The 26,309-nt window shown below is 45.7% G+C and overlaps 1 protein-coding gene across 3 annotated transcripts in view; it reads right to left on the bottom strand.

Annotated features, from left to right (window-relative positions):
- The window catches only part of IBTK (inhibitor of Bruton tyrosine kinase), a 125,962-nt gene that overhangs the window by 2,794 nt on the left and 96,859 nt on the right, over positions 1–26,309 (bottom strand). Inside the window, exons 23-27 of one of the 3 annotated variants that reach the window (XM_073589678.1) lie at positions 23,292–23,455; positions 22,985–23,077; positions 22,149–22,298; positions 18,302–18,448; positions 1,314–1,382 (exon numbers count right to left, since the gene is read on the bottom strand). In XM_073589678.1, coding sequence (XP_073445779.1) covers positions 1,314–1,382; positions 18,302–18,448; positions 22,149–22,298; positions 22,985–23,077; positions 23,292–23,455 — 623 coding nt within the window. The remainder of the gene's footprint in view (positions 1–1,313; positions 1,383–18,301; positions 18,449–22,148; positions 22,299–22,984; positions 23,078–23,291; positions 23,456–26,309) is intronic. The other 2 variants (XM_073589679.1, XM_073589680.1) reach the window with 2 other exon arrangements.

Below are 26,309 nucleotides of genomic sequence, written 5' to 3'. Positions count from 1 at the left end.
ATAAAGTGACAGTGGTCAGAATTGTAAATATTGGCTCGGTCATTAAGTACAAAATTGGCTCTGTCACTAAGGGGTTAATGTTTTTCAGGTATCCTTTTCTGGACTACTTCGAATTTAGTGGATTTCTTCGGACCTGGATGAGACTTTTTTTTTTCTTTTTTTTCATTAAATTGGTGAACGAGGGATATTGTGGGGGAGTCTTTATTCAAATAAAGTATTTTTTTCTGTGTGCTTTTATTTTTGATTGCTGGGCTAGCAATGGGGGTGTCTGATAGACACCTCTCCATTACTAAACTCAGGGCTTGATGGCAGCTGTGATTTTTGACAAATCACAGATGTCACCAGCCTCAACTACCATTACAGTGATTGCCACCACACCAGGAAGAATCAGTTCAATAAACATGGATCTTTCCAGCCTGATAATTTAAGTCTGCAGCTGTCTGCTTTACCTTGGCTGTTATAAAAAAAAATAAGGGGGACCGACCCTATGTCATTTTTTAAAATCATTTATTTATTAGGTTAAAACACCTGCGTAAACACACTTACAAAGCATGTGGGGTTTTTTTAACTGCAGATTTTCCTCATCTAATGCAAGTCTATGAGGAATTTCCGGACAGAAGTCTGAGCGTTCCTGCAAAAGAAACTTACAAGCTGCGGCTCGGAAACCCGCAACGCAGGTGATTTTATACAATTTAAAAAAGAACAGTGGGCATGAGATTTCTATTAATCCCATCCACTGTGATTGTACTGCACTGTGTCCAGAACGCTAGTATTATTGATAGTGTGCACGCAGCCTTAGGGTTTTCATAAATTTACCATAACACTTTGAGCTTTTATCCCACATGAGAGAGTTTCCAGTGTCAGAGCATGATTTTGCTCTGTGTGTGTGGAGGAGGCTGGCGTAGATATTGAAGTAAGCCAGGTAATCTATATATCTAACCCCCAAACTATTGAACTTTTTAAGAAGCATACGGTTGAGTTTGCCATTATATAGTCAGGATGTATCATTTGTGGCTTGCCATAGGAATGCAAATAACTAAATCCTGGGTAACTCAACTTAGAGGTTAAGGGGTGGTTCACATTGCGTTAGGGGCCATGCAGTGAGCACATCCATTACATAGAGGCACTAACGCTATGTAACGGATGCGCTAACGCACCCATTGGCCGCAATAATAGTAACGCATCCTAACGCATGCCGAAATGGATGCGCTAACGCAATGTGAACCTAGCCTTAAGATCACATAAGAAACTAGTTCACAACTAGTTTACCTTTACTTGAATACATTTATGAAATGTAACAGTAAATACATTACTTGGAAGACTCAGGTTGTGGTGTGTTACTTTTCCACTTGGATTCATGGGTTATAGTTTCAGATGGTCTTCTGAGACAAAAAAAAAAAAAAAAAAAAGTGAAACGACGTTGTGTTAGGATGGGAAAAGAAGTTTATTTTAGGGAAAAATGCCAGTAAGACCAGTAACACAGACTATATCTAAATATATATTATAGCTTTCCATTAGTCTACAAATGCAGTTTCTGGAGAAGATAACCAGCAGAATTTTATGGATTAAGAAGTTTTCGAGGTCTTTCCTTACTTAAGGTTATTAAGAATTGAAAGATAAAGTCCAACTCTCTCCATGCAAGCTCATCTATAGTGTCACATCTGCTTCACAGGGTGAAACATCTATGTTAGTTTTGCCTGGTACTTCGGTGTAAAGAGTAACTGTGCTTACAAAAAACTTAATATGCAATTCATTGGAAGCCAGTGATCAGAAACAAGCTGGTATGATCTCTCCCATACAAAGCACAGCACATAGCGAGGGATTACTGCTAATTTATTTAGCACACAGGTGCAGCAGTATGGAGAACAATATTCAGCAGAGCCGAGCTGACTGGTAGTACGTCAGTTCTCAGATGAGGTAAATGACTTGTTAGACAACTCACCACAAACTTTATATTTCTGCTGCCTATTTCCACTCCCTGCTCCTCCTTCCTCCCTTCCCGTTTAATAGAGTGTAATGGTCTAAGTAATGACAACACAGGGAGCTAGCAGTGCGCCTTGTCTAAGCAAGACAGAATTGATCTGTTTTTTTTTTTCACCGTGGCTGGAAAATTCAGAAGGCAGGGGGTGAGGAAGAAGTAATTGATAAGTGGGGAAAGGAATGATTTTTTATTTAATATATTACAAAGTTATTATATTTGCCTGTACTATTGGTTTATGCAAAGTCTGTTAAATGTACAGTTCCATTTTGAATAGGATTGATATGCTCCGAGTTGCAATGTCAGGCACAACCACAATTGTAAAAGGGTTGCCCAGGACATTGACAATCTGATTGGTGGCAGTACGATATCCAGCACCCTGCCAATCAGCTGGTCCTGCTGTCTGCAGGAAGTGCACAGCTGCGGAGATGCCCAGCACAGTTGCGGAGCTGCACAGCACAGCTCTGTCAACTGCATAGTTGCCAAGGCACTATTGATTTGAATAACTTTGTTGACACGAGAGTGGCTGTTTTAACAATAAGGGGTCTCCTGGTACCTGTGCCAATCAGCTGCCTGAATAGGCTCAATGATTCAAAGTGTGCTGTGTTGATGCAGTTGACCGGTCGTCGAACAAGATATCCAACAATTAGATCTTGAACTTCAGGGTCCCAGAAAACCCCTTTAAGTGGCTGTGTCTTTACAGAATGCTGGCAATTTGGGAAAGCACCCTTGTGAGCAATATACGGTAGTATAATATCTTATGAGGGTTGAAACTACCATCCCTTAATCATCAGTGATTAACACCCTGATTAAAAAGGCCAAATGTTATTTTTTACCCTCTTCATATGTTACACTCTTGCATTTTTGCTCTGATCTGTGTTATTTTCTTTTAACAGATGAGGCATAGTCTTTCCTCCTCTATGCGGAAAATGTTTAATGATGAGGCCAGGCTGACTGTGGTTTGGAACATTGCACTCACGATAATCTGCACAATCTGAAACATTTGTAAAATCGCTTCCTTAACCAACCATTAAAATAAACTGCAGGGTTATTAAAAATAAAGCACTGTGTGTAAAATACAAGCTCCGGTCATAATATATGTATATTACACACAACTAAACAATTATTTATCTAATAGCACTGGTTATTAAACATATAGGAGGGGAGGATGAAGCTCAGCACAAACTTCCAGTAAATAAAATTCATAAAATTTCTATTAAGTGGAAAAACATGATTAAAAACAAATCCTGACACGTTTCTGGCACGTCAGTGCCCTTAGTCATGGTAAAGGCGTCAGGTTTCATTGACCATAGAAGTGGATGGAGCGGGGGTCACCCATTACACCACTGCTCCCGTAAAAGTGGACAGAAGCGGCCCATACAAAGTCATTTTTGTCCAACTGATCTCCCTAGATTCCCCATATAGTACAATGGGCCCCATATAGTGCTCCACAGTATAATGCGCCCCATATAGTGCACCATACAGTCTAATAGCCCCATATAGTGCTCTATACAGTATAAAACCTAAATTCATACTGCAGCCCCATTTTGTTGGTGATTGCACCGTGATCTACATGTGCTACGAGGAGCAGCGAGCAGAATAGATCGTGGGAGCAATGTGGACAGTAGATCAGCGTGGATCAGAGGCGCAGCAATGACAGGATCGTGGTGGTGGATTCATCCACTGTTAATTATCAGGGCTGCAGCAATGCCAGCATCACGGCTGCAGCGGTGAAGGGCCAGGCATGATTCTTTTGTGCAAAAGCAAAAATAAGAGGGGACATATTCCATGTCCCTCTCCTCCCATCATATTCCATGTATCCCGCCCATATTTCATGTCTCCCTCTGTTCCATGCATCTCTGCACCCCCCCCGGGTTTCCAGGTCTCTATGCCCCCCCTCCCCAGATATTCCATGTCTGCCCCCCTCACATTCCATGTCTCTCTCCCCCCCATAATCAATGTCTCTCCCCCATCCCTCATATTTCATTCTCTTCCCCCTCACATTCCATGTCTCTCTCCCCCCTCACATTCCATATCTCTCTCCCCCTAATATTCCATGTCTCTCTCCCCCCTCACATTCCATATCTCTCTCCCCCTAATATTCCATGTCTCTCTCCCCCTCATATTCCATGTCTCTTCCCCTCATATTCCATGTCTCCCCTCCATCACATTCCATGTCCATCTCCCCCTTCATTCAATGTCTCCCCCCTCACATTCTATGTCTCTCTCCCCCCCACTCACATTCCATGTTTCTCCCCCCTCCTCACATTCCATGTCTCTCCCCCCTCCTCACGTTCCATGTCTCTCCCCCCTCCTCACGTTCCATGTCTCTCCCCCCTCCTCATGTTCCATGTCTCTCCCCCCTCCTCACGTTCCATGTCTCTCCCCCCTCACTCATGTTCCATGTCTCTCCCCCCTCACTCATATTCCATGTCTCTCTCCCCCCCTCACATTCCATGTCTCTCTCCCCCCCCTCACATTCCATGTCTCACTTCCCCTCATATTCCTTGTCTCTCCCCCTCACTCATATTCCATGTCTCTCTCCCCCTCACTCACATTCCATGTCTCTCTCCCCCCCCACTCACATTACATGTCTCCCCCCACTCACATTCCATGTCTCCCCCCACTCACATTCCATGTCTCCCCCCACTCACATTCCATGTCTCTCCCCCCCACTCACATTCCATGTCTCTCTCCCCCCCTCACATTCCATGTCTCTCTCCCCCCCTCACATTCCATGTCTCACTTCCCCTCATATTCCTTGTCTCTCCCCCTCACTCATATTCCATGTCTCTCTCCCCCCACTCATATTCCATGTCTCTCTCCCCCCACTCCCATTACATGTCTCTCTCCCCCCCACTCCCATTACATGTCTCTCTCCCCCCCACTCCCATTACATGTCTCTCCCCCCCACTCCCATTACATGTCTCTCCCCATCACTCATATTTCATGTCTCTCCCCCACCTCACATTCCATGTCTCTCCCCCCCACTCACATTCCATGCCTCTCCCACTCACTCATATTTCATGTCTCTCCCCATCACTCATATTTCATGTCTCTCCCCATCACTCATATTTCATGTCTCTCCCCATCACTCATATTTCATGTCTCTCCCCATCACTCATATTTCATGTCTCTCCCCCCCACTCACATTACATGTCTCTCCCCCCCTCACATTCCATGTCTCACTTCCCCTCATATTCCTTGTCTCTCCCCCTCACTCACATTCCATGTCTCTCTCCCCCCCCACTCACATTCCATGTCTCCCCCCACTCACATTCCATGTCTCTCCCCCCCACTCACATTCCATGTCTCTCTCCCCCCCTCACATTCCATGTCTCTCTCCCCCCTCACATTCCATGTCTCACTTCCCCTCATATTCCTTGTCTCTCCCCCTCACTCATATTCCATGTCTCTCTCCCCCCACTCATATTCCATGTCTCTCTCCCCCCACTCCCATTACATGTCTCTCTCCCCCCCACTCCCATTACATGTCTCTCTCCCCCCCACTCCCATTACATGTCTCTCCCCCCCACTCCCATTACATGTCTCTCCCCATCACTCATATTTCATGTCTCTCCCCCACCTCACATTCCATGTCTCTCCCCCCCACTCACATTCCATGTCTCTCCCCCCACTCACATTCCATGCCTCTCCCACTCACTCATATTTCATGTCTCTCCCCATCACTCATATTTTATGTCTCTCCCCATCACTCATATTTCATGTCTCTCCCCATCACTCATATTTCATGTCTCTCCCCCCCACTCACATTACATGTCTCTCCCCCCCTCACATTCCATGTCTCACTTCCCCTCATATTCCTTGTCTCTCCCCCTCACTCACATTCCATGTCTCTCTCCCCCCCCACTCACATTCCATGTCTCCCCCCACTCACATTCCATGTCTCTCCCCCCCACTCACATTCCATGTCTCTCTCCCCCCCTCACATTCCATGTCTCTCTCCCCCCTCACATTCCATGTCTCACTTCCCCTCATATTCCTTGTCTCTCCCCCTCACTCATATTCCATGTCTCTCTCCCCCCCACTCATATTCCATGTCTCTCTCCCCCCACTCACATTACATGTCTCTCTCCCCCCCACTCCCATTACATGTCTCTCCCCCCCCACTCCCATTACATGTCTCTCCCCCCCACTCACATTCCATGCCTCTCCCCCTCACTCATATTTCATGTCTCTCCCCATCACTCATATTTCATGTCTCTCCCCCCCACTCACATTCCATGTCTCTCCCCCCCCACTCACATTCCATGTCTCTCCCCCCCACTCACATTCCATGTCTCTCCCCCCCACTCACATTCCATGTCTCTCCCCCCCACTCACATTCCATGCCTCTCCCCCTCACTCATATTTCATGTCTCTCCCCATCACTCATATTTCATGTCTCTCCCCATCACTCATATTTCATGTCTCTCCCCATCACTCATATTTCATGTCTCTCCCCCCCACTCACATTACATGTCTCTCCCCCCACTCACATTACATGTCTCTCCCCCCACTCACATTACATGTCTCTCCCCCCACTCACATTCCATGTCTCTCCCCCCACTCACATTCCATGCCTCTCCCCCTCCCATTTTTGATTGTGCACAGAACCCCCATACCTGGCCCTTCACCGCCACAGCCCTGATACGTAAACTAAGGGTGGATTCATCTAGCATGTAGGTTGTTCTATCATCGAAATCAAAGCATTGCCGCCTCAGGAGAAACAATACAAAGACGATTGTTGCAGAGCTGGAGGGCTCATGTGTCATTGAAGGTGACATATTTGTAATTCTACATAGCAGACATAAATCAGCAGCAGTGTCTCCGATGAGTGGGGTAATCCCTCCTGAGGCCGTAGCATACATTTTTAAGCTTGTTTAGTAATTCTACAGTAGATAAGAGAAGATTTATTGTCCTAGATCCCTGATGACGTCAAAACTGTGGTAGACCATGTCAGGGGTGAGGGACGAGACTAGATGAGCACATCTAAATTTTAACACGCCCGAAGTCTGTAGCAGAACTAACATTTTGTTTTAGATTAATTGCCATTCCCGATCTCAAGTCCATAATAATAGAGTGGAATAACAAAGATCAAGGACTGTACTTTATATTCTATTGAGCAATCATAGATGGTGCACGGGCACAGAGTAGAGTGTCAAACACAATCTTTCTTGACCCAAGCGTGGCATGTATTTTTAAATGATAATGACACAGGTTTTAATGAACAAATAACTAGTGGGATCACTGGTCCTTTTAGGAATTTAAAGAATTTATAATCAATTTCCTTCCCAGACTATTGGGGCTCTCCCTACTATACAGGCTATTTAAATGCCACAGATTTCAGAGGATCGTAGGAATAGCAGCTTGCTTTGTACTATTGCCTGCCAATGCTACAATTTTTAATATATGCTCTGGTTGAACACTACCGGGACAACAATACTGACAGCAGCAGATATAGGAAATCTGGGAGCAGTGACAAATGGATAAACTACACTATCACTGCATGAGTCCCAAAAGGTAATAGCACTAAGTGGTACCACAGTGCACCCTAGTGGTCATATTCAATCATTACCATGCATTATTGAAGCAGTTGTCTGTACACTTTGAATTGATAAGAGACATATATGTATAAAAAAATCAAAAGCAACAACATAATTCACTAAACTGACTTGCTTTAAAGATAAAATTCAGGACAGCTGCAGTTTAATGATGGCTCCTGAATAATTATGTGGAATTGCACCCTTATCTTTAAGTCTTATAATTCAGATTGTAAAATGCACTATCAATGTCAGGTGACTTTTCAGAATAAGTTGACTTGCATGTGTTCACGATAATTGACTATTTCTGGCCATTATAATATTTATAGTCCACATTTTGACGCATATTCTGCAATTTTCAATAGTTTTTCCCTGCAGCTACTCTCTAATTTTCAGGTCTGTATGTACTAGTATCTGCTATGATATCCACTAGAGAAGATAGCACAAACAGAGATGGATTCCTACTCTTTTCTTTACCTGTGTAGCATACAGATAGAAGCAGCAGCACAGAAGACATTGTACAGCAGCACTGAGCTACGTAGCTGTGAATCCAGCTCTGGGATAAACTAAATCACTTATAAGAAGCTGTTTGACAATCTCCCTGTCTCTGAAAATTTTTTTTCTCCTCATTCCTCCTCCTCCATAGGTGTTAAATAACCCACTTGTAACATGATCACAACAGATGTTTAGCTGCTTCTCAGAATGGATGGTGAGCTCAGAAGGCAAGGGAAGAAGTGGCTCACAAATGGATAAAGAAGATTCTCAGAATGGAAGGTGAGCTCAGAAGGCAGGGGAAGAAGTGGCTCATAAATAGATAAAGAACCTTCTCAGAATGAATGGTGAGCTCAGGAGGCAGGGGAAGAAGTGGCTCAAATGGATAAAGAAGCTTCTCAGAATGGACGGTGAGCTCAGGAGGCAGGGGAAGAAGTGGCTCATAAATAAAGAAGCTTCTCAGAATGGACGGTGAGCTCAGGAGGCAGGGGAAGTAGTGGCTCATAAATGGATATAGAAGCTTCTCAGAATGAACGGTGAGCTCAGGAGGCAGGGGAAGAAGTGGCTCATAAATGGATAAAGCTTCTCAGAATGGACAGTGAGCTCAGGAGGCAGGGGAAGAAGTGGCTCATAAATGGATAAAGCTTCTCAGAATGGACAGTGAGCTCAGGAGGCAGGGGAAGAAGTGGCTCATAAATGGATAAAGCTTCTCAGAATGGACAGTGAGCTCAGGAGGCAGGGGAAGAAGTGGCTCATAAATGGATTCTTATAATCAAATTCTAATTTATTTAAAGTTTGTTAACATGACAGTGACCATATACAGCAGCTATTATTAGTCCACTGTATTATTGAGGCGTACTCATCCTGTATCCACCAAGCAGAGACGGATGGCCACAGTGTATCTACATGTAGCCTGTCACTCCCTGCTGACCAGGGCGAGTGTTTCCCCCATGAACACAGTGGACCTGTTACTGTAAGTCTGCTGTATTCTTCAATAGATGCCACTGATCAAACAGAACAATATTTCATGCTTAATTGGAGTTACATGCATGGTCCTAGGGACGCACTGTACAGCAACAGCTCCACGATGTGACCTGCTTCTGATCACTGTGGCTCCAACATTTACCTATTTTCTAGCCAATCATGAATCTTCCACGCACCAGGACTCTGTACAATATTCTTGGCATTTATATTTCCCCTTTCCACATGTAAAGCGCCATGGAATAAATGGCGCTATATAAATGTATAATGATAATAAATAATAATTTTGCTTTATTCCTTTCTGGTGTTTAGTGTGCAGAATTATACAACACCACTACAGGAAAGGGTGCAGAATGGAAGCTACACCCACACCGCAGCATTACCCCTTCCAGTATGTAGGCGCATTCGCTATACAAACACGGAGCTAAAATTACACAGACTCGAAAATAGGTTTTTCTACATTTTCTCAAGCTTCAGTCCCTGCTCAATAAATATTTGAAGTAAAATAGCAATTATACTGGTTTCTTCAGGACAGAAGGGAAGAGTCAGAAAATCTAAAGCTATGAAGAGGCATGGACGTGCATAATCCTCTTCCGAAAAAACTATTTAGGTACCATAAAAAGTTCTGCCGTTTATGCTGGTCATGATGTCCCGCAGTCAATGAGCTAGTAACAAACTGCTCCTCAAGTCCGAAAATGTCGTTCTGGAGCTATGGCAGTAAACAGTGACATGAATCTGTATCAGCACTCCTCTATAAAATGGTAACATACACTAATCCAGTGTACTAACTCCAGTAAATCACCGTGCAGACAGACAGGCCATTGTCTAACAGCCTATTACCATACCAGCCCCAGGGAGAACACAAATTTATGAAAATCTAGAAGAATGAACATGAAGATTATATAACCGGGTGCCACCGGCAATGCACACAGTCTCATCGAGTCCCCTGCTAGATGCAGAAATCAGATGTATACTACAGGGTGGGCCATGTATACTGATACACCTAAATAAAATGGGAATGGTTGGTGAGATCAACTTCCTGTTTGTGGCACATTAGTATATAGGAGGGGGGAGACTTTTCAAGATGGGTGGAGACCATGGTGACCATTTTGAAGTCGGCCATTTTGAATCCAACTTTATTTTTTCCAATGGGAAGAGGTTCGTGTGACATCAAACTTATTGAGAATTTCACAAGAAAACAATGGTGTGCTTGGTTTTAACCTAACTTTATTATTTCATGAGTTATTATTTACAAGTTCATGACCACTTCTAAAATGTGTTCAAAGTGCTGCCCATTGTTGGACTGTCAATGCAACCCTCTTCTCCCACTCTTGACACACTGATAGCAAGTGCTGGCATGGGAGGAAAGTTTCAGTATTTTTATTTTAACTGGGGTAAACATTCAGATCGAGAAGCAGTTGTCCTTGAAGTGGAAAACTCCTTTAACCTCTTAATGATCGGAGTTTTTTCGGTTTTCCATTTTCATTTTTTGCTCCTCTTCTTTCCAAAGCCATAATTTGTTTTATTTTTCTGTCAATATGGCCATGTGAGGGCTTATTTTTTGTGGCATGAGTTGTACTTTTGAACGACACCATTGGTTTTACCATGTCATGTACTAGAAAACTGGGAAAAAAATTCCAAATGCGGTGAAATTACAAACAAAACAACAATCCCACACTTGTTTTTTGTTTGGATTTTTGCCAGGTTCACTAAATGCTAAAACTGACCTGTCATTATGATTCTCCAGGTCATTACGAGTTCATAGACACCAAACATGTCTAGGTTCATTTTTATCTAAGTGGTGAGAAAAAAATCCAAAGTTTGTTTGAAAAAAAAAAATTGCAAAATCTTTCGAGACCTGTAAGCGTCTTCATTTTTTCGTTATCTGGGGTTGGGTGAGGGCTTATTTTTTGCACGCCGAGCTGACATTTTTAATTACACCACTTTTGTGCACATACGATCTTTTGATCGCCCGTTATTGCATTTTAATGCAATGTCACGGCAACCAAAAAAACCCGTAATTCTAGAGTTTCAATTTTTTTTCTGGCTACTCCATTTAACGATCGGGTCAATTCTTTTTTTTTTATTGATAGATTGGGTGATTCTGAAAGCGGCAATACCAAATATGTGTAGGTTTGATTTTTTTTCTCGTTTTATTTTGAATGGGGCGAAAGGGAGGTGATTTGAACTTCTATGTTTGTTAGTTTTTCATATTTTCAAAAAAACTTTTTTGTTTTACTTTTGGCATGCTTCAACAGTCTCCATGGGAGGCTAGAAGCTGCCACTACTACATCGCCTCTGCTACATAGAGGTGATGCATAGATCACCTCTATGTAGCAGAATGACAGCATTGCTATGAGCGCCGCCCACAGGGTGGCGCACATAGCAATCCATCATCAACAACCATAGATGTCTCAAGGAGACATCTATGGTTGTTCTGACAACGCACTGAAGACCCCGATAAGGTGACGGGGATCGCGATGCCCATATTTCTGGCCGCGCACTTGTTAAATGCCGCTGTCAGTGTTTGACAGCGGCATTTAACTAGTTAATAGGCGCGGGAGGATCGCAATACCTCTCGTGCCTATTGCGGGCACATGTCAGCTGTTCAAAACAGCCGACATGTCCCGGGCTTTGATGCGGGCTCACCACCGGAGCCCTCATTAAAGCAGGGGATACTGCCAGATGACGTACTATCCCGTCAGCTGGCAGAAAGGGGTTAATATATTGTTGAAAAACCTTTTGAGCCAATCACTGCAAACAAATTATTTCTGAAACTCTCAATGAGACTTCTGCACCTGTCCGTAGCTACTATTTTAGCCCACTCCTTGTGAGCAAAATGCTCAGGTGTGACGGATGCCTTCAAACTGCATCTTTCAGCTCCTTCCACAGATGTTCACTAGGATTTAGGTCAGGACTCTTAGAAGGCCACATCAGAATAGTCCAATGCTTTACTCTTAGCTGTCCTAGGATGTTTTTAGCTGTGTGTTTTTGATCATTATCCTGCTGAAGGATTTTGGCTCCAGAATGTCTTGATACTGTTGAGATCTCTTTGTACATCCTTAGATTAAAGACACCATCTTCCAGATGCAGCAAAACATAACTGACCCTGCTCCATGTTTCACAGTAGGTACAGTGTTTTCTTTGCATGCTTCATTTTTGTGTCTGTGGACATAGAGGTGATGTGACTTGCCAAAAAAACTGCATTTTTTTCTGATCCGTCAAAATGACATTCTCCTAGAAGCTTTGTAGCGTGTCAAGATACACTTTGACAAATTCCAGTCTCACTTATGTTTTTTTATTTGCATTCAACAGTGGTTTCCTCCTTGGTCATCTTTCTTGAAGTTCATTTTGGCCACGGATGGTGCAACCTGACACTGATGTACCTTGACCTAGGTCTTCACCTCTAATCTGTGACGTCCGCCTGCGGGTCTGGGCTGCAGCCAGGCAACACCCCGAGAAACACTGATACCCTTTACCCCTATACAGGGATCCGGATTTATAGCAGAGCCCAGGAGGCGCTGTCTGAGTAGGAGCAGTGACCAGAGCAGGACGGTCGTCAGAAAGGTGTTCCAATACAGGACACAAACGTGGAGATATGCGGGTCTAAACCAGTCGGGCAGCAATGGTACAAAAACGGTAGACAGAAGCAGAGTCAGATTCAGGCCGAGAGTCATAAACCAGGAGAGTAGCAGAGGTACAGAATCGTTAGGCAGAAGCAGAGTCAGATTCAGGCCGAAAGTCATAAACCAGGAGAGTAGCAGAGGTACAGAATCGTTAGGCAGAAGCAGAGTCAGATTCAGGCCGAAAGTCATAAACCAGGAGAGTAGCAGAGGTACAGAATCGTTAGGCAGAAGGAGAGTCAGAAGTCCAGGCCAAAGCCAGTCAGTCAGAAAGTAATTCACACAGCAACACACAGGGGAACCAAGAATATATCCGGCGGCTTGCAAGACCAGTCCCAAGGTATTTCAGGGATCAGGTCACCCCTCATAGGTTCCTGGACTGATGATGTCATCAGTACCGCCCCCAGGACCAGGCCAGATGGAGATGCAGTAACCTCTTGATGACTGACAGAGGGGTGGAGCCTGCGTCCACCAGATGCCTGCGCAGGTGCCCTTACTCTGTCAGCACCATAACTCCCGGGCGAGCCATGGCGCCTCCTAGTGACCGCGACAGGAGCAGCAGACCCAGAATTTAACGGCGACGTGACAGACCGGCGCCTCCTAGAGGCTAAAGTCGGGACAGTAAGCTCTGAGCCTGACGTGACAGAACCACGGCCCCTTCCAGTGGCCGAGGCAGGAACAGCCGTCCCTGAGTCTGACGATAAAGTGGCGGTCCGGCGCCTCCTAGTGGCCGCGACCGGAACAGCAGGCCCTAAGTCTGGCGGAAACGTGACAATCTCATTGGAAGTTGCTCTGGGCTCTTTGATTACCATTTGTATTAACTGCCTATTCAATTTGTCATACAGTTCCCTCTTGCGGCCACGTCCAGGGAGGATGGCTACAGTCCAATAGACTTTAAATGTCTGAATAACATGCACAACTATAGTAACAGAAACCTCAAACTGTTTGGAGATGGTCTTACACCCTTTAACATGTTTGTTTATAACAGTTTTTCTAATATGCTGAGATAGCCCTCTCCTTAGCTTTCTTTGTTCCATGTTCAGTGTGGTACACAACATGATAAAAGATAACAAACAGCAGAGTGACTACTTTTCACCCTTCAAATAGTCAGACTGATTACAAGTTTGTAGACACATATGATGCTAATTACAGGACATACTTTAGTTTAACATATCCTTATGGTCAAATTTCTTTTCATTATTTTCTAGGGGTACAATCACTTTTTTGTCCAGGCCATTTTCATTAGTTTGTTTGTTTATTTTTCTGTTTAACCACAATTCAAAAGCAATGTTTGAGTTTAATTAGTTAATATTCAGTAAATTTATATTAAAAATTCTTTGTCAGTTTAAAGTAATTTCAGTGACCATTGTGTGTTTTCTTTTACATTAAGAGAAAGACACCAACAATTTTGATCATGCCTGTATTTCACCCTTTTATATTAACGATATCGGTGGGGAATCCACTGCAAAAAGGAGATTTTTGTGTACTCACCGTAAAATCTCTTTCTCTTAGCCTTTAATTGGGGGACACAGAACCTTGGGTGTTATGCTGCTGTCCACTAGGAGGCGACACTATGCATAATCTGAAAAAGATTAACTTTGGCTCCTCCTCTGCAGTATACACCCCTGGACGGCGTCAGCCTTCTCCAGTTTTGTGCCAAAGCATAAGGAGGAACGTAACCAAATAACATATCCATGCCTGTAAGAAGGCTACTATGTACGAGCTCAAAGAACAATATGAGAACTCAACAGGAAACAACGGCCCGTAAGGGCAACAGGGTGGGAGCTGTGTCCCCCAATTAAAGGCTAAGAGAAAGAGATTTTACGGTGAGTACACAAAAATCTCCTTTACTCTGTTGCCTAATTGGGGGACACAGAACCTTGGGACGTCCCAAAGCAGTCCCTGGGTGGGAAGCAGTGGACGAATATTGTGCTTACAGTCCCCTAGACTTGGGGTACTGCCGCCTGCAGAACCAGTCTACCCAGGCTCGCATCCGCTGAGGACTGGGTATGAACACTGTAGTGTTTCGTAAACGTGTGTAGGCTAGTCCAAGTGGCCGCCTTGCACACTTGTTGTGCCGAAGCCTGATGCCGAATGGCCCAGGAGGCCCCTACTGCCCGTGTAGAGTGTGCCGTGATACCGGCCGGAAGAGGTGAACTGTTAAGTCGGTAGGCCTCATGTATGGTGGACTTGATCCACCTGGCAAGGGTAGCCTTGGAAGCCGGCAACCCCTTGCGACTACCTTCCGGAAGAATGAAGAGGGAATCAGATTTCCGGAAAGGTGCAGTCCTGGACACGTAAATCCGCAATGCTCTGACGAGGTCAAGCGTATGCAGAGCCTTCTCCACTCTATGAACCGGAACCGGGCAAATGGAAGGCAGTGAAATCTCTTCATTAAGGTGAAAGTTGGACACAACCTTCGGAAGGAAGGATGGTACCGTGCGGAGAACCACCTTGTCCTGGTGAAAGGCTAGGAAAGGCCGTCTGCAGGAAATTGCTGACAATTCCGACACTCTGCGTAACGAGGTGATCGCCACTAGAAAAACCACTTTCTGAGACAGAATGGAGAGTGGAACTCCTCTAAGAGGTTCGAAGGGTGGAGCTTGCAATGCTGTCAGGACCAGATTGAGGTCCCACGTATCCAGCGGACGTTTGTAGGGAGGAACCAATCGGGAAACTCCCTGGATGAAAGTCCTTACTTGCGGTTTAATAGCAATGCGCTTTTGAAAAAGGACTGAAAGCGCCGACACCTGACTCTTAAGCGAACTTAAGGATAGCTTGGCATCAAGTCCCGATTGAAGAAAACCTAGTACCTTCGGGAGGGAAGAAGGGAGTGGGACTTGTCCATGAGATTCGCACCAAGAAAAGAAAGCTCTCCAGGTACGATAATAGAGCTTGGCGGAGGCAGGCTTCCTTGCCCTGATCATAGTTGCAATGACTGCCGGTGAAAAACCTGCCTGGGTTAGAATCCAGGTTTTAAGGGCCATGCCGTCAAATTGAGAGCCCCTGAATTCTGGTGGAAGAACGGACCTTGAGACAGAAGGTCGTGACGGTCGGGTAGACGCCAGGGGGCGTCTGCCGTAAGTTGGACAATGTCGGCGTACCAAGTACGTCTGGGCCAGTCTGGCGTGATGAGGATGGTCGGAACTCCCTCTTGCTTGATCTTCCTCACGACCCTGGCGATTAGGGGGAGGGGTGGAAAAATGTACAGGAGTCGGAACTGGGACCAGTCCTGGACCAGGGCATCCGCTCCGAGCGACCGCGGGTCGTGTGTCCTGGCCATGTTCTGAGGTTTTCCTCCCTTGGGTTTCGCTTGGCCTGCTTTCGACTGCCAAGTCCTGTCCGGTCGCTGCTGCGTCCGTGGGTTGTCTCTGCGTGGAGAACGGTTGCGGTTTTGCACTGGGCGCGAAACGGACCAGCCCTGCTGGTGGATCAGGTTCAGGTGGATCTGTCCATTGTTTGGTGTCTTTCTGTGGGAAGGGGTACTTCGCTTCCAAATATTTGCGATTAGCGAATTTTTTGTCAGGCTGCGCAAACTGTTTGGTAAGTATTTTCTCAAACTCATCGTGATTAGGGAAGACCTTAGGTGGTTTTTGAACACTTTCGAAGCAAATCCTATGTTCTGGGACTTCCGGGGGCGACTCTGGAATTTTTAGCACCCGATGAATGGCAGAAATTATGTCCTCAACTAGCGCTGTATTGCTAGGGGGAGAAGGTACCACGGACCTGACCGTTTCATTATCTGAGTCGGAGTCACAGATGCCCTCCGAATCCTGTGCCTCGCTAAGGTGATCCCTGGAGGGCGACCTGGGGTGGGGGTCTTGTGTGGTGGGGGATCCCTGTGGTAAATTGCACTGTCTGTGGCAGGGGACTGCCCAGGAGACCTGGAATGACGCTGTCTCTCCCTAGAGAGGGACGACCTTGTGCTATAGTGCGACTCAGGTGATTGAGACCTGTGGGTCCGCTTACGTCTGTGAGAGTCGGAAGCAGCATGTTCCTGAGACAAGCTGTCCGTTTGCTGTGTACCGTCCATAGCCGGGGCCCGACTCTGCAGAGCTTGCAGTAATGTAGCAGTTAGGTTGTCTATGGACTGTGACATAGACTGAGACATCTGAGTTGCCCATTCCGGCATGGCCTGTGACACTGAAGCGTCAGTAGGGACTCCCTGGGGTTCTGACCCAGAGTTCTGGATGCAGTCCCGGCAGTGCGGATACGTGCTGCCACTAGGGAGCGTGGCTTTGCAGGCTGTACAGAATGCATAGAAACATTCCTGCCTGGTTCTCTTCCTTGAGCCCGGCATAGTGCACAGAGGCTGGCTATAAGGGATCGTACAGGGGTGGCTACGCAGAGGGAACCCACAGAAAGCCTTATAGGAAGTATAGATTCACAGCTGAGTAATGAGAACCCAGCTGTGAGCTTACCCCACCGGTGTGCCCCTAGGTCCAGCGCCGACAGATCCCAGTTCTGTGCCCCCCGGAGACCTGTGATGCTCCTCTCCTGGATCTCATCCAGAAAAAATGGCCACCGGGGCTCTGAGGAGAGGGAGGAGGGGGCGGAGAGCTGAAAAGGGCGCGCTGGGCTGTGTAAAAATGCGCCCTTTCTGCCTCAATCCGCCCCTTCTATGACACTCCAGCGTGTCATTTTGGTCATCCGGGGGGCGGGACGGGGGGCGGGGAAAAGGCGGCGGCTTCAGCTAGGCCGAAGCTGCGGCCTAAATTAGAAGCCTGATGCCCAGGAGGGCTCCAGAGCGGCGCGGTAGTCCGGGGGGGGGGGGGGGGCGGATTTGTACCAGACCCCCCCAGAATGGTCGACTGGATAGCGGTGGGGGTAGCAGGGGTAGCGGTTTTTGTATGGGGGGCCCCTGAAGCGCTATGGAGCCGCTGCTGTTGCAGAGACAGGGACGCAGAAAAGCCCTGTCTCTGCTGTGCCATCCAGTCCGCACCCTCCCCCGGCCCCGACAGGATCCCTCAGCCAGCCTGGGGTCCCTGGAAGCTGCGAAATGCTGCCTGATCTCCGACCCTACCTGAGGCGTCTCAACCTAATACCCCCTGCGGGGGATTAGGGAGGGTGCGTCTGTCACCGTCAGGGGGTCTTCATCCTCGCCTCAACCTCAACCCAGACCCCTTAAAGGGGTTGGGGAAGGAGGGGGGTCTCGACCTCGAACCAGGACCCGAGGGACTGGGGAGGGAGCGACATGGGGAAAAACCGCCTCGACCTCAACCGGGTACCCCTAATAGGGGACCGAGGAGGGAGCCATGCCGGGAGTCTCGCTGGAGACCCACTTTTCTTCATCTGTATTTCCGGTGAAAAAAAGGAAAAAAAAAAAAAAACGGAAGAAAAAAGGTGTGCTCCTTGTGACACTAAGCAAAAACTGGAGAAGGCTGACGCCGTCCAGGGGTGTATACTGCAGAGGAGGAGCCAAAGTTAATCTTTTTCAGATTATGCATAGTGTCGCCTCCTAGTGGACAGCAGCATAACACCCAAGGTTCTGTGTCCCCCAATTAGGCGACAGAGTAATTTGCATATGAAAACTTGGAATTTTGCTATGCAATTGCTTCGGCTTTGCAGTAAATTCAGTAGTGTAAATAATCTGCCAGATGTGGACTCTTCTACAATATATATATCTCATCTGGCACATGCACAGATGACGCTTTCCCAATCATCAATATACCCTATACTCTCACCTTGCAGATTTTTGAGGCTCGGCTTCTGCTGCATGAGTTGATTTTTTTCCAGTATCTCCCAGTGTACTTAAAACAACAGATTTTTGCTCTTGTCGAAGGACGTCACGGAATGACTTTGGTTCTCCATCGTGATGTAAAGAGGTTGCCCTGCAGGAGGCAAGTGTAAAAAGGAATTAGTCATTGCAGTCATGGATGATAACTACATCTCTATCAATGCAGTTGCAAAGTTACTTTGAGAAATTTTGAACTTTGTTATGTATTTTCTTATTCAGACTAAGACAATAAAAGAAATTTGCTGGTCAACATTTGGTCATACATTTTAGAAAGTTTCCTTAAATTAATTGTGCATCAATTATTGCTTGATTAACTATATCCTCCAATGTCACTGGATACGGATTTCCCTGTTTTGAATGCTGTAATAGTATCTGCCATTTATATCTCTTGCAGAACATACCAAGGTTTAACTGCTTTAACTGTAAAGAACCCTTTCCTATGTCTAAATCAACCTTCTAACAAATCACAGAGTGATTGTCATGGGTCTGGGCAAAAAGCCAGGGCGGGGGCTGGGGAAAAAAGCCAGGGCGGGAGCTGGGGAAAAAAGCCAGGGCGGGGGCTGGGGGAAAAAAGCCAGGGCGAGGGCTGGGGGAAAAAAGCCAGGGCGAGGGCTGGGGGAAAAAAGCCAGGGCGAGGGCTGGGGGAAAAAAGCCAGGGCGGGGGCTGGGGGAAAAAAGCCAGGGCGGGGGCTGGGGGAAAAAAGCCAGGGCGGGGGAAAAAAGCCAGGGCGGGGGAAAAAAGCCAGGGCGGGGGAAAAAAGCCAGGGTGGGGGCTGGGGGAAAAAAGCCAGGGTGGGGGCTGGGGGAAAAAAGCCAGGGCGGAGGCTGGGGAAAAAAGCCAGGGCGGGGGCTGGGGGAAAAAAGCCAGGGCGGGGGCTGGGGGAAAAAAGCCAGGGCGGGGGCTGGGGGAAAAAAGCCAGGGCGGGGGCTGGGGGAAAAAAGCCAGGGCGGGGGCTGGGGGAAAAAAGCCAGGGCGGGGGCTGGGGGAAAAAAGTCAGGGCGGGGGCTGGGGGAAAAAAGCCAGGGCGAGGGCTGGGGGAAAAAAGCCAGGGCGAGGGCTGGGGGAAAAAAGCCAGGGCGAGGGCTGGGGGAAAAAAGCCAGGGCGGGGGCTGGGGGAAAAAAGCCAGGGCGGGGGCTGGGGGAAAAAAGCCAGGGCGGGGGCTGGGGGAAAAAAGCCAGGGCGGGGGAAAAAAGCCAGGGCGGGGGAAAAAAGCCAGGGCGGGGGAAAAAAGCCAGGGCGGGGGAAAAAAGCCAGGGTGGGGGCTGGGGGAAAAAAGCCAGGGCGGAGGCTGGGGAAAAAAGCCAGGGCGGGGGCTGGGGGAAAAAATCCAGGGCGGGGGCTGGGGGAAAAAATCCAGGGCGGGGGCTGGGGGAAAAAAGCCAGGGCGGGGGCTGGGGGAAAAAAGCCAGGGCGGGGGCTGGGGGAAAAAAGCCAGGGCGGGGGCTGGGGGAAAAAAGCCAGGGCAGGGGCTGGGGGAAAAAAGCCAGGGCAGGGGCTGGGGGAAAAAAGCCAGGGCAGGGGCTTCTTACACTAGAAATGTTACTCCAGTTGCTGTCTGGCATAAGATTTATGGATTGGCACAACCCAATAAGATATGCCAAATTCACTAAATTGTGCGTGCCTATTAATGAATTTATGCATCTTATTCCGGTGCGCCCCTCATTAAGGCAGGCGTACAAACCAGCAGTGTTACTGAATCAGGGCCTGCGTTTTCAAATGCGACAGGTTCCCTTTAAGTACATATTAAACTGGATCACCGGGACTAGAGTAATACTTTAGGCCCTATAAATACACTTTAATCTTCTGAGTTATATCCTGTAACCCACTCGGAAACAGAAAATTGACAGATTCACCTAAGATGACTTATCTCTGGCTAACGAGCTGTAGAAGAATTTATTTCATAGCTTAAAAGATGGAAGAAAAACAGAGGCTTCTTCTGGAATGGGAAGTCTGAGGTATTCTTAGTCCTTACTCTTCTGAAGTTCCCACCCGTCTGGCACACAACAGCGCCAGAAATAATGCTGGATTTCCAGAGCAAGTATTTCATTTCAATGGATTTCACAAGTTGCACACCACTTAAGTTATGAATGGAAACCAATCGTCCCTGCCAGAATAATTCATTGATTGTTAATGCACATACGAAAAAAACAAGATATGCGCAGCGAGAGAATATAGTGCAGATAATCTGCACAGAAAGCCAACGCTATTTATAAAGACCGTCAGGCTAAATAATTGCCTGACACAATATAGTACATTCTGCTGCAGTTTACAAGGGGATTGTACTTCTAATTTTGGAGAGTGCCGACGGACTCAGGCCAAGATTTTATCTGAAACAGGTGGATAGAATATTTAGATGTTGAGAAATTACCATGGTCACTAACTAATTAAATGCCCCTTTATTTTTCACTGTTCTGCTTAAAAACTGTTCCAAAATTACAATAAACACTGAAAACTAAAAACACATCTGAAATGGTAAATGGTTTATGTCAATGGCAATTCAAGAAGGCAACAAGGAGCGTTCCCGTACATCAGGACAAGCTCGGCATAAATGATACCGTGCGCCAGAAGTAATGATCCCTAATGATATAATGAAACCCTAATACTTCTTTCTGCACACCTCCCCGATATTCACCCTTTCCATTACAGCAAATTTGAATTAACCCTATGAGAAGCATATTTAAAGGGATACAAATTATGCATACCCCTGGATTAAAAAAAAAAATACAAAAACAAAAAGCCTTAAGACGATTGTCCCCTTTCAGAAAATCTTCATCTCCGGCTAGTTTGTTATAAAATAAACTGATTATTACTTACTCATGGATCAAGTGCTGAGTCTCTGGCGCTGCTCCCAGTATCTGTTATTGGCTGCGGCCCTGACATCACGTCAATAGCCTATCAGTGAGCTCACCATCTCTACCCAGTTTAGAAAGAACACTGTCAAAGATGTCAAGCTTACTGACTGGAGTCCTGTCGACAGCGCCGCCTCCAGAGCTGCAGCCAATAGCGGACACTGAGAGCAGCGGCAAAGACTAAGTGCTGCACCGGGGATCAGGAGTAAACAGCGGATTAGGTTAATTTTTTTTTACAAGAAACTGCAGCCAGGGATGAAGATATTCTGTAAGAGGAAAACCCCTTTAAGTGATATTACGACTAAATGTGTGATGGAGAGTACATTCTAGCACACAAAGACCTCAATGGCCAAAAGTATGCACAAAATAGTCTTTAAGCTATATAAACAGGATTATAGCATTCTTAAAGGGAACCTTGCCAGGTGACACATGGTGCCCAAATCGTGGATGGCATGTATCAGCCAATGGCGATGCGATTCCAGACATGTAGGTTTGTCTTTGAAACAAAGAAATACCTACTTTTAATAGTTGCTGGGGACTGAGCCACTTGGGTGACTAGGTGTACAGGTGGGTCACTGGTGGGGTCTCCCTGCCCGCTGCCAGTGACTGAAAAGCCTCTGTCTATGTGCGTGTATAAGCAGAGGCTTGTCAGGATTATATATTCTCTTTTACAGGATACTTTTGCATTGAAAATTGTAGTTTGCAGAAAGACTGTTCTTACATACTTTTGGCCTGTCAAAATGAAGTGTTATCTGGGAACTCTCGTGAGCATGTAAACCTATGCCTACACTTCCATAAGTGTTACGTTTATGAAAGTATATGTCCATGTTCACACTGTGCAATAAGCAACGCTCCTTTTGATTCTAAGACCAAAGCATGGGAGAGGAAATGGAAAACAAGTGCCCTGGGAATAAGGGCCTATAACCCCACCAGCTCTATTTACCAGGTCTTCGGTGGGCTCTTGATACTTGCAGCTGGGGTACTTGTATTTGTAACTCTTTCTGTGCTGCCACTAGTCTCTTTACAGGACATGGCCATCATTTTCCTCTGCTTTTGAGATAGCTTTATCCCATGAGCTGCAGGCTTCTGTGCTCTGTAAAAGAATATCAAAGCATTATTAAATAGTTTATAAAGTCAGCTTTAAAGTGCCATAATCCTCATATTGGGGCCTACACTGGAAGCATCATTCACTGACAGATGGTAGGAATTTCCATGGGATGACAGTCTATAGACTATTCATATTGGTCTCACATTCTCCAGATAGGTGTGGGCAGCAGAGAAGACCTGCACCTTTCAAGATTTTAGGGCCTTAAAACATTTAAAATGGAGAAATCCACTGAACGCTCCATCACACATATCACATATAAATCTATAATTTTTGTTAAAACCCAAAATACATTTCCCAGTCACAATCAAAGACAAATGAAGTAATATAATGTGAAACGGAAGCTTTTTTTTAACAAGAGTATCTGTAAGGCTATGTATAACAGGTTAAAGGAGCTTAACTCAAAAATTCTGATATGCTTCTCTGACGATTCAGAAGTTTTACGACTGGTGAGGCGACCATGTGCACCCCTACAAGTGCAAAAAAAAAAATTGCTGTTCTCTATCAATACTGAAGAGGGCTCAATAAAATCTCTAGAAGTCAGTCTGCAGCCACTGAATAGAAAGCCTCAGCCGAGCCCTTGTAGCCACCAATGAGGGGGCCCAAACACAAGCCCTTGTGTTGTATGGGAAGAGGTCTGATACATCCTTGTCCGGTACACTATTGGTACTAACCCAGTTACTAGTTTTGGTGTAGCTCCACATTTTTGTATATTTTCCTCTATTTCCATGATTGTTCTTAGGTCCATAGCGGGAGGACTAACAGGACTGGAGAACAAGGGAAAGAAGCAGAAAACAACATCAGTTTCCAGAAAAAGAAAATCGCCTTAAAAAAACTATTGGCATTGTAGAGAATCTCTGACTTGCTCGGCATTTCCTCTGTATTTAGGGGAATGCTACAATTATTTCATGATTCACAAAGTAAAAAACAATATATGTTTTCCAAAGTCAACACCCTGCCCACATTGAAATACATCTTTACCTGAATGCCACAGCAACCCAGTTTGGAGATGAAGCGGGAGAAGCCCTTGAGTTTGGAATAGCTTTTGGAGAAGAAGCCATGCTCTGTGGCATCTTAGTACCAGTAGATCCAGGCACTGCTGGTGAGGAGTTGATGGAACTTGCACTGCAAACTTTACTACTTTCCTATTAAATATAAAGAACAGACTGTACAATTCCTCCGCAACCACAAACGTCTAAAACAATACAGAAATGAATCGAGAACTTGTCTGTGCAGCACATGCCACCATTTGCAGAAGAACCTGTCTTTTCCTGAACGTGTAAGGAATGTGATCAAACCTACGCTTATGTACTAGTAGCCCCTATCCTTTCAGGATGATCATAGTCTTAAAATCCAGAAGACTCAGCAGGAATATGTGTGAGCTCATTGCTGGTGAGTTATAGATTACAATAGTAACTCATTGACCAAAAGACCACAACCTGCTGGCGTTTCATTAACCCCTTAATGACCGGAGCTTTTTTTTTGGTTTTGCGTTTTCGTTTTTCACGCCCCTTCTTCCCAGAGCCATAACTTTTCTACTTTTCAGTCAATAAGGCCGTGTGAAGGCTTATTTTTTGCGGGACGAGTTGTAGTTTTGAATGACATCGTTGGTTTTCACCTGTCGTGTACTCAAAAATGGGAAAAAAAATTCCAAGTACGGTGAAATTGCAAAAAAAAGTGCAATCTCACAGGTTTTTTGCTTGTTCTTTTTTTGCTAGGTTCACTAAATGCTAAAACTGACCTGCCATAATAATTCCCCAGGTCATTACGAGTTCATAGACACCAAACATGTCTAGGTTCTTTTTTTCATCTAAGTGGTGAAAAAAAATTCCAAAGTTGGTTAAAAAAAAAAAAAATTGGGCCACTTTCCGATAACCGTAGCGTCTCCATTTTTCATGATCTGGGGTTGGGTGAGGGCTTATTTAATGCACGCCGAGCTGACGTTTTTAAGAGTACCATTTATGTGCAGATACGATCTTTTGATTGCCCGGTATTGCATTTTAATGAAATGTCGTGGCGGCCAAAAAAACGTAATTCTGGCTTTTTGATTTTTTTCCCACTACGCCGTTTAGCGATCGGGTTAATCATTTTTTTTATATATATATTTTCTTCACCTTTTTTTTTTTTCAATTTGAGCATGTTTCAATAGCCTCTATGGGAGGCTAGAAGCTGCCACAACTTGATCAGCTCTGCTACATTTAGACGATGAGCAGATCGCCTATATGTAGCAGAATTACAGCATTGCTACGAGCATCCAATGGCAGTAAGGGGTTAAAGGAACCTCCAAGCCTCAATTAATTGGATTTTGGTTACTTGCTGAGGTCTAAGGTGCTACTTTTCTTCTTGTGAAGAGTGACATATCAAGCTTGGTATGTCAAAGTGAGGAGACTACAAAGCCATGCATGCTCCTCTGGGAAATTAAATATGCAAATTGTCTCTTCAGACAATGAAGACATAATTTTGCATGTTACTTGCTGTAAAACCTCCTAATTTCATGTACATCTGGAGGAGGCAATAAATAAATAACCCCGAGTATAGCTGCTGCAACTAGGAGCTGGACACTGAGCAAAAAAGTTATCTCCTCCTACCAGCTCTACCTCTCCTTCAGACATTTTGTTAAATCTGTTTTGTACCCAAGCAGTAGGAATAGCAATGGGACAAGTACAAGGTTAAAAACCAAAAATACAAAAGTCATATGTGAACCCAAGGAAGACGATCCTCCAATGGGAAAAATTGCTGCAAGACACTGTTGCCCCAATTTACAAGACAGAATAAGGTATTTGCAGCGATTATCAATAAAAAAAAACACCTATGTGGTTAGTGTACTGTTGCGTGCAGACCCCTAGGACAGAGAGAGACATTAGTGGGTGCAAAGCTACGCATTCTGTAGGACACTATGTGGGAGAAAGGACCAAGTAGTGGCCTAACATATCTGGAGAGCACAAGCTCTGAGCTGAACTACTATCTTCCAAAGGGGGCACTTCTTGCCTTTTGACTGGTAAGCCTTCTCCAATAGCTGACCAAAATTGGTGGCTATGGTATGTTTTACTGTGATGGGATGACTTGCCAGGATGTGGGTTCAGTCATAGTTGGAAGCACTGTGTTTTCCCAGGTGAACAGGAATCCTATACTACAGAGAATCCTCTCCAGCTATGAAGACTGGCACATCTATAGGGTAACTTGTACCGTGAAATGAGGGAAGGATCAGTGTTGGGGACTGGCTAAGAACCAAGGGTACAACATACTGACAGGGGGAGAAACTGGATTTACTTAGGGTGGACAAAGATTAAATCTCAGAGGAACAGATTTGCACACAGAAGTGGATAAATGCAACAAAGAAGATGACCCAAATGGAAGAAGGGCCTTGAGATGATGCCGTAAAGCAGATCTCTGCAAAGTGCGGCATGTGGGCCACATCCGGCTCTTTGGCTGATCCAGCCTGGTCCGTGGACAAAGACAGCCAAAGGGCTGAACCAGTGGACCACAGGCTGCATCGTGCCCTCCCCCGCCGAGTGTCCATCTGCCACTCACTTTCCCTGGTTTCCACATCCTCTGGATGCAGACAGCGGTGAATACATTGGATGATGGCATCGCTGACTTCTTCCAATAATCAGTGTGTAAGTTAGCAGTCATGAGACGTAATATTACTGCGTCAGTTGTGCACTGCGGAGAGTCAGTGCATGGGAGAGACAGAGCGCTGGGGGAATGGGAGTGAGGCGAGTATGCGTTGTTAGCTTTTTTTTTCATGTGTATGGGATACTTGTATGTATATAGGAGGCTGTGTGGGGCTCATTGTATATGGCGGTTCATGCTGTATTTAAGAGGCTATGCGAGACTCATTCTGTATATAGGGAGCTATGTGGGGCTCATGCTATATATGAAAGGCTATGTGGGGCTCATACTGTACATAGGGGGCTATGTGAGGCATATGCTCTATATAAGAGGCTAAGTGGTGGCTCATGCTGTAAATAGGGGGCTACGTGTGGTACAAGCTGTATA

The sequence above is a fragment of the Dendrobates tinctorius genome, unplaced genomic scaffold (genome assembly GCF_039654945.1).
Source record: "Dendrobates tinctorius isolate UK_male_01 unplaced genomic scaffold, ASM3965494v1 ptg000111l, whole genome shotgun sequence".
NCBI classification, from domain to species: Eukaryota; Metazoa; Chordata; class Amphibia; order Anura; family Dendrobatidae; genus Dendrobates; species Dendrobates tinctorius.
Note: the sequence above shows the minus strand (reverse complement) of the source record. Positions and strands in the feature narration are given on the sequence as shown.